This window comes from Garra rufa, chromosome 14, assembly GCF_049309525.1.
Source record: "Garra rufa chromosome 14, GarRuf1.0, whole genome shotgun sequence".
Lineage (NCBI taxonomy): Eukaryota > Metazoa > Chordata > Actinopteri > Cypriniformes > Cyprinidae > Garra > Garra rufa.
The window spans coordinates 22,296,248-22,305,652 of NC_133374.1; the positions used below are offsets into that span (position 1 = coordinate 22,296,248).

At 37.7% G+C, this 9,405-nt stretch overlaps 1 protein-coding gene across 1 annotated transcript; it reads right to left on the reverse strand.

Annotated features, from left to right (window-relative positions):
* Nucleotides 1–334: 334 nt before the first annotated feature.
* Nucleotides 335–6,479, reverse strand: ankk1 (ankyrin repeat and kinase domain containing 1). Its single transcript, XM_073817202.1, has 7 exons — nucleotides 6,286–6,479; nucleotides 5,859–6,138; nucleotides 5,548–5,699; nucleotides 5,392–5,441; nucleotides 3,886–4,041; nucleotides 3,155–3,271; nucleotides 335–1,741 (listed from the first exon to the last, which is right to left on the reverse strand). The coding sequence occupies exons 1-7, from the start codon at nucleotides 6,477–6,479 to the stop codon at nucleotides 486–488; spliced, it is 2,205 nt and encodes a 734-aa protein (XP_073673303.1). The 3' UTR covers nucleotides 335–485.
* Nucleotides 6,480–9,405: the final 2,926 nt, after the last annotated feature.

Below are 9,405 nucleotides of genomic sequence, written 5' to 3' on the forward strand. Positions count from 1 at the left end.
GCCGTCTATGCAGGGTCAGAAAACTCTCAGAATTTATTAAAAATATCTTAATTTGTGTTCTAAAGATGAACAAAGGTCTTACGAATTTGGAACAACATGAAGGTGAATAATTAATGACACAATTTGGATGAACTAACCCTTTAACATTATTCAAACAGTTGTCTTCTTAAGAATAAAATGCTCTGGTGAATTATTCAAGACAAATAAACTGACTCAATTTAGATTTTATGTTGACTTCCAGTCATAAAATCCTTCATTCATAACACTTCCATTCTGAGAACACACCTGAGCTCATCACCAAACCCAAACAAAGGCGTTCAATTCTAGGAATCTAAATCACAAACAACAGCAAGTGTGTTTATAAGAACAGGCTTTGCAGGAGGAAGGAAATCAATGGCAGAAATCAATGCTGCACTCCCACTAATGGTGGAGTTATCTGTCACCAAACACGGCTCGCTCTCTCTGCCAGGCTCTCCACCGGTGTGCTAGCTCTTCAGCAGCTCCACAGCTTCTGTATTGTTGCACCGTTGAGCCAAGGTTAAGGGGGTGCATCCTTTCGAGTCCTGCATATCCCGCTGTGCATTATTCATCAGCAGGGCCTTGATGATGGGGATGTTGCTGAGCTGGACGGCTAAATGCAGCGGCGTCGACTCGCTGTTATTCTGAGCGTTCACGTTGGCTTGATGAGATATCAGCTGCAGAACGCTAGGGAAGCAGCTGGTGTTACAGGCTAAGTGGAGGGGCGTCCAGCCGCTATCCTCGGCCAGGTTAGGGTCGGCGCCTGCTGTTAGCAGCACCATCGCCACCTCCTCCTGCCCATGATGGCAGGCAAGGTGCAGAGGAGTCCAGCCATCTTTCCCTTGGACGTTGATTGAGCCATGGTGCTCTTCCAACACGAGAACAGTCTCTGGATGGCCTTTTAGGGCTGCCAGGTGCATGGCTGTCCAATTCTGATAAGTTCTTATATCGGGGTCGACTCCTTTACTTAACAGAAGTCTGCAGATACCTGTGTAACCCTTTAGAGCGGCAAAATGTAGAGGACTGTAGCTTTGCTCGTCGATTGTTTTCACATCAGCCCCATTATTAACCAACAAACGGACCACTCTGAAGTGCCCCTCATCTGCTGCTAAGTGTAGGGAAGTGGATTGAAGGTTATCCGGTTTGTTAACATCCGCTCCGTTTTTGAGCAAGAGGTTGACGATGTTCACGTGACCGTAAATGCAAGCCACGTGAAGCGGCGTACGGCCAGTCTGCCACTCTTGCTCATCCACGGCATCCAGACGGCGGAGCAGAATTCTCACGATGTGCTCATAGCCGTTCTGAGCTGCTAGATGCAAAGGCGTCCACCCGTCCTTCTCCTTGGCATCGGCTCTCGCCTTATTGTCTAACAAAAGGCGGACAGATCTGTCGTCGCCAGCCTGTACGGCAAAATGCAATGCGGACCACTGGTCACCATCACTGACGTTGACGTCAGCCCCACAGTCTGTCAGCAAGCTGCAGATTTCGTAAAACTTGTGCAGGACTGCGACGATGAGCGGGGTGTAGCCTTTTACACTCTGGCAGTTCACCGAGGCTCCCAGATTCAGGACCATCTGCACGCTTTCTTTGTCCCCGCTTGCCACTGCGTGATGAAGCAGAGAGTTGTTGTCTTGGAAGACTATGGACACGTGCTCTTTTCGCAGAACTTTCTTGAAGCTCACAAAGTCTTTCTTTACAAGGAGAGAGTGAACGCTAGAGTCATCTGTAGGGGAAAAAATTGGATACAGGACAGTTTTATATGGAGTATAGACAGAGAGAACAAAAGAGGTTGAATGCAAGGACTTGGACAAAATACTTGCCTGGGGAGTCAGCTGCTTTCTTTGACTAATGGAGAGAAACCAAAATTGAATTAATGTTATTTCTATTGTGTCTACTAACACAATTTGCTGACATCAGAAAGTAGTAAAAATATGAAGGGTGTTGTGTGCATTATTTTGTTCATCGTCACCATTTTCGTAGTTTACACTGAGACAAAAAAGGTTAGCGTTTTCAGGCCCCGAAAATGCATAAAGTTTTTCATTTTTAGTAGAGGCCATCTGAAGTCCAATTATCATATAAACGTTGGACAGAGTCGAGCTGCTATTTCATCACAACTTCAGTCAGACTAAAGTGCTTATAATCAAGCACTATTGTAGCCTTCATTAAAGGATAAGTTCATTTTCAGAATAAAAAATTCTTGATAATTTGCTCACCCTCATGTCTTCAAAGAAGTCTTTCTTTCTTTAGTCGAAAAGAAATGAAGCTTTTTGAGAAAAACATTCCAGGATTCTTCTCCATATAGTGGACTTCAATAGGGATCAATGGGTTGAAGGTCCAAATTGCAGTTTCGAGGAATAAGGGTTTTATCTAGCGAAACAATCGTCATTTAAAAAAAATAAATAAAGATTTATATACTTTTTATCCACAAATGCTTGTCTTGCACTAGCTCTGCAATATGTGTCTACAACTTCACACATTATGCTCATATCTCATTTTCTCCTCCAACTTCAAAATCGTCCAACAACCTTTTTTTGTAAAGGGCGTCTGACTTTCTTTGCATGTTCACTTTGTGAACACTGGGTTGATACTTCCGCCTACGCCACAAGTGACCTTTTTTCAACAAAAATATGTAATGTGTGAAGTCCTGCTAGTGCAAAATGAGTATTTGTGGTTTAAAAGTATCTAAACTTGTATTTTATTTAGAAAATGACTGATCGTTTCGCTAGGGAGTCCTTTGAAGCTGCATTGAATCTGATCTCCATTGAAGTCCACTATTTGGAGAAAAATCCTGGAACGTTTTCCTCAAAACCCTTCATTTCTTTTCGACTGAACATCTTGGATGACATGGGGGTGAGTAAATTATCAGAAAAATGTTATTCTGTACGTGAACTAATCATTTAAACAGAAACATTTTTTTTCTCGGTCTATTAATCCAAACCAGACTTGTAAAATCTGGTAAAAAATACCAAACTGTTTGGTATAACTCATTTTGTATAAGAGTATTTTACCATGTTTAAGTTATTACTTAACATTCTGCAGGTTTTCTTCACAAAGTCAGAGGAGAAAATAGTATTATTGAGTATTACTCAATCTAACACTTTATGTGCTGATGGTGAACTGTGGTCTAAACATGCACTGGAGGAGTCACTTACGTTCCATACATGTTCAGGCAGACGCTTTCTTATCTCACCCCTTGCATTCGTGTCTGGGATTTTTAGGACTTCGCTAAGGACTTCAGTCAACCGAACGGTCTCTGCAGAGAAATGGAGATGATGCAGCTGAATGTCACTTTGGGGAGCAGTTCTGCTCTAGCTCTTTTTCAGGACTTTTTACACAAGAGTGATCATTTGGCTAAAAATGCAAACACCAGCCAATGATTGACATCCTTTTAGCTGCTTTTATGGTGGCGCAACTTAATTGGGTAGTGTATAGTACGAGATAAAATCTAGCGCAGGGGATATAATAGTACTAATCACACTGCATTTTTAGTAATCTGATGTACAAGATTAATTGTATTCAACTCATTATACAATACGACACTGCAATAGAATTAGCAGAAGCTTATTAAACTTCTTTAATACTCGAACACAAACAGTGAATATTAAAATTCATTATTGCAGTCACTAAATCAAATAATTTAATTAGAACTTTTACTGAAGGTGACCTGAGGAGGAAACAGTCGCAGAGGAACTGGGAGGCTGATAAAAGATGCAACAATGTTGGTTCTTTGCTCATTGTTATTTCAGAAGTGCAAGACAACTGAGTAAACGTCTGCTGGGATTTTTGAGATGCATTTTGTCTGTATATAATCAAGCATTATTATAGTCTTCATTAAACAGAAACAAGAACAAAAATGAGATTTGTTACCAGAGAAAGCCGGTCGCCGGCTGCAGTCTTGGTGCCAGGATTGCTGCATGATACCAATCATGTCCTCGCACTCAGGGGGCTTGTCTTCAGGGATCTTCTCTACACCAGGCCTTTTGCCAGATGACACTCTGATTAATATTTCTGTCATATTCAGACCTGTGACAAGGAGAATGGAACAAATTGCTTGCAGTGTTATTTCTGTATTATACAAACTCCAAATATTGCACTTGTAAACAAACGCCTGTGCTTCTAGCACTCTCATAACAAACAAAGAGGAAAAAGGAACTCGCTATGAATTTTGTACAAAAGGGCCTGAAACTCATTTTCTTCAATAAACAGTGAGTGGAAGATGGTTCAGAAATGTCAACTGGCAACCTCAGATAAGTCAAAAGAAATATTATATGAGCTGTTTTGTTCTGTATTCAATTTGTGCCTTTCTTTTCAGTCAAGACTAATTCCAAAATTCAGTATGTTTACATATAGTTTAAAATCTAGTTTTTTAACAATATAAAGCTAAATTAAATATACAAAACTTTTACAAAGTCTTTTCTGATCTTCAAGGCTGCGTTTATTTAATTGAAAATATAGAATCAATTGTAAAATCGTGAAATGTTATTGCAATTTAAAATATTGTCTTCTATTTAAATATACTTTAAAATATAATTTATTCCCGTGATGCAAAGCTGAATTTTTAGCATCATTACTCCAGTCTTCAGTGTCACATGATTCTTCAGAAATCATTCTAATATGCTGATTTATTATCAATGTTGAAAACAGTTAAGCTACTATTTTGTTGCAACCTTTGATATTTTTTTCAGGATTTTTTAATAAATAAAAAGTTACAAAGAACAGCAATTATTCAAAATAGAAATCTTTTGTAACAACATAAACTTCTATTTAAAACTTTGTGGTCAGTAAATTTGTATTCTTTCTTTCTTTGAAAAAAAAAATACCTTTATTCAGCGAGGATGTGTTAAATTGATGAAAAAAAGTGATATTAAAGTCTTATATTTTTAGAAAATATTGCTATTTTGAATAAATACTGTTTTTTATTTTTTATTCATCAACGAATCTCAAAAAAAGTATCAGATTAAAAAATAACTGTTTTCAACATTAATAATAAATCAGCATATTCAGCTTTTCATCACAGAAATAAATTTTAAATATTTTAAAAGATATTAAAATAGAAACAGTTTTTTTAACTGTAATAATATTTCACAATATTACTGTTTTTTTTTTCTGTATTTTGATCAAATAAATGCAGACTTGCTAGTGAGCATTAGGAAATTATTTAAAAAACATAAAAAATCGTACTAATCCCAAACTATTGAACGAAATATGAGAAACTCTTTTTACAAATTTAACCTCCATAAAGCTACCATGAAAAAATAAAATAAAAAAATAAATATATATATATATATTTTTTTTTTTGGGTTGAAACATGAATGCTACATCACAATGTGTGTGAAAATCTGTGGAAAGCCAAAACAAGGAAACAGTATATACCTTGATATGCACGCTGCTGAGTCAGAATTTCCCACATAATAACAGAAATGCTGTAAAGTGAGAATAATCCAGTTTATTTCAAAGCATATCATAACTCACTGTCAAAATGTCAATGTTTGCACATGCTGTAAAGTTCTTCAAGTTATGAACTCTCACCTGTAAACATCATACTTTGTTCCAGGAGGTTCAGGACTCTGAGTGAAGGTCTCTGGAGGCACATAGTTTATGTTCCCTCGAGCTGTCATGTGTTCAATAAATTCTGTCTTACCAGAAAACACCTCCCATTTAATGAGGCCAAAATCTGAAATCTTCAAAGAGAAAATCAGACAGCACTATGAGGTTGTATATTTTAAACAAACATACTGCATATATGTAGAAAGTACCATTAAAGAATAATTAAAGCTCTTTTAAAAACAGAATTAAATTCAGAAATTTTTTGAAAGCAAAAGCAGTAGTATATTACTTACCTTCACGTGCAGATGATCATCAAGAAGAATATTGGCTGGTTTCAAGTTCAAATGAAGGATAGGTGGTTTCATGCTGTGCAGAAAATTCATGCCCATCGTCATCTCATGGATCATCTGGAACTTTTTAGGCCACATTAGTAAATGACTGCTGAGAAGGTTGTCTAGGGATCCTTTACTCATGTATTCCATCACTAAACCAGGTGGATCTTTGCTTATCCCATAAATGGAGATTAAATAGTTGAACTTCAGTCTTCCAAAGTTGGACATCTGTGTCATGTTCCTGTGCCATAAAATATAAAATCATTATATATACATAGACAAACAGAATTTGCAATAGTTAACATTCCAAAAAAAAGTCAGATATTATACATTTTTTATATTATACATATATTTATACATTATACACTACTCTTGTGTGTACTCGTACCTGTAATCATTGGTCGTTGTCTTTAGGGCACATGTTTCCCGCCAGATCTTAACCTTCACCTTATAGACTCGACCAAACTTGCGCTCAGCCAGTTTGTCCCAGTCACTTTCAAACTCATCTTTTTTAAAATGAGTAAATCTCTCCAGGCTGCTTTCTCTGAAAGAATCCTGTACGCTGGAATTAGCTGCTGTCATTTTGTTTTCCAGTCTCAGGAAATGAAGACGCTGCCCTTCGACATTTCTTCTTAGCGCACAGAAACCAGGTCAAGGAAACACACATCAAACAAAAACTCTGCTGGTTTTGGTGGGAGGAGTCTGAGCCCTGATTATTAGAATAAAAATGTAACAAAGCCAGTTCTGAATGTGTTCCACAGGTGAGGCTGAGTGATTTGTGCGGTACACCTGATAACCGGATATACCAGATTCATGTTTTGACATAACAGTAGGCATTGCCTCATAAGGGATATGTGCACGTTTGTGGTTTGCTGTTAGGGAAGCAGTTTCATTTTATTTCATGTAATTCAGCAGAATGTCCAAAGATATTTGATGCTTTAAACTTAATTAAAGGTTTTATGATTAACTGTCTTACAGTTCAACACATGCATAAAGTGCATGTCACATTTTCATTATAATTACTATTGTTCGCTGGAAGTTTTCCCATTGTTTATTAATCACTCAAGTGCTACGTCTTGTATTTCTTGGCACATTAGCAAAGACCTGTGGAGTGAATGTTATTCTAAGTCAAACGCTGATGCAAATTACTGTAGCCTTCAATGACAGGCTTTCAAAAACTAAAGTAATAATACTAATAACAGTAATTAACAATCAAGCGGTGAGCAGCACTTTTATACTGAGGTGACGGTGTGCTGCCTTTTAAATGCTTTGAAGGAAAGACTTGGCATTCAGCTGCTGTGATTCAGTCTTATTCGGCCACCCGAAGAGACACTTCATCCTTTAAGAAGTGCACAAAGAGCCAGACACTGCATTTCAACATGAATACGGGATCTGTTGATTTTCTGCTAGGGTATATATATTCATGAAAGGACCAGATTTATAGTCAAAACGTGCCATAATGTTATACTTCGCAATGAAGGTGACTGTAATTTTCAGTGTGTAGTGTGTGAAGCAACTGAAATTGTTGTAAATGACCTTTTACCACTTAAGATTGTGGAATCAATAAGCTAATTAGCCTCATTACAGAAGGAGTAATTACGCAACAAGCGACCACAAGTGTTTCTAATGGTCCGTTACTCTACTTCCAGAGATGTAATATCGAAGTTTTGTTTTCTTCTGTGACATATTCGCTTTGTTTCCTGTTGGGCCCATGTTGATTGTACTTTCAATTACAAGAAGCCATTATGTTTTTTATTAAGTGATCTCCAAGCCAGTAAATCTGCTGCGCCCCTAGGTTGTCCCAGCCTGGCGGTGGGATTTACAAAGAGATGCGTCTCAAAGGCAGTGTGCTTGTTACTACTTAATTGCTTCTTTTTTTCCTCCGACAGCGATTAGTCGAAAGGGAAACACATAATGTGAAATCTAATAAACAGCTGAACACGTCTAATTCTTAAAAGTGCTGGGGTAGTGATACTTGAAGAGAAGCATTGATGTATTTCTTTGACATCAGTATGTCCTCCTTTAAAGAATGGTAAATGTTAAAGGAGTAAAGAAAGTAGATAGGATGAACAACCCAACAGTGGTTTAAAGAAAATCCAAAAAAGATTTTCAAATCTTTTTTTTTTTCAAATCTAAACTACTTTTGTTCTTCTGTGGAACACAAAATAAGATATTTTGAGAAATGTCTTACTGTTCTTTTTTTATCCATACAATGAATTTTGGGCAAAGTGTGTAACAATTTATGATGCACAGCTCAGAATTAAATGCACACAGACTAAATCTTTGGTTCTTTTAATTGTGATGATTTTGGCTCACATTTAACAAAAAAACGCCAGTTCAGTGACTTTTTTTTTTTTGACGGTGGCCTTAAGCTCATCTGCAGTTTTAGATCTCTTGTTTCTCATTTTCCTCTTGACAATACTCCATAGATTCTCTATGTGGTTCAGGTCTGGTGAGTTTGCTGGCCAGTCAAGCACACCAACACCATGGTCATTTAACCAACTTTTGGCGCTTTTGGCAGTGTGGGAAGATGCCTGCTGGGAAATTAAATCTTTCATTATAAGTAAGCATGAAGTGCTCTAAAATTTCTTGGTAAACAGGTGCAGTGATTTTGGTTTTCAAGAAACACAGTGGACCAACACCAGCAGATGACATTGCAGCCCAAATCATCACAGACTGTGAAAACTTAACCCTGGACTTTAAGCAACTTGGGGCATGACTTTCTCCACCCTTCCTCCTGACTCCAGGACCTTGGTTTCCAAATGAAATACAAAACTTGCTCTCTTGAGAGAACCATTTCTTCTTCTCCTTAGCCCAGGTAAGATGCCTCTGATGTTTTCTGTGGTTCAGGAGTGGCTTAACAGGAGGAATATGACAACTGTAGGCAAATTCCGTGACAATTCTGTGTGTGGTGGCTCTTGATGCCTTGATCCCAGCCTCAGTGAAGTGAAGTTGTGAAGTTCACCCAAATTCTTGATTCGATTTGTTTGACAAGCCTCTCAAGGCTGCGTTTTTCTCGGTTGTGCATCTTTTTCTTCCATGCGTTAACTTTCTGTTAACATGCTTGGATACAGCACTCTGTGAACAGCCAGCTTCTTTGGCAATGAATGTTTGTGGCTTACCCTCCTTGTGAAGGGTGTCAATGATCGTCTTCTGGACAACTGTCAGATCAGCAGTCTTCCCCATGATTGTGTAGCCTAGTGAACCAAACTGAGAGACCATTTTCAAGGCTCAGGAAAACTTTGCAGGTATTTTGAGTTGATTAGCTGATTGGCAGGTCACCATATTCTAATTTGTTGAGATAGTGAATTGGTGGGTTTTTGAGCCAAAATCATCACATTTAAAAGAACCAAAGACCTAAACCTCTTAAGTCTGTGTGCATTGAATTTATTTAATGCACGAGTTTTACAATTTGAGTTGAATTACTGAAATAAATTAACTTTTTCACAATATTCTAGTTTATTGAGATGCACCTGTATATTAAAGCCAATCTGCCAAAATGACAGGT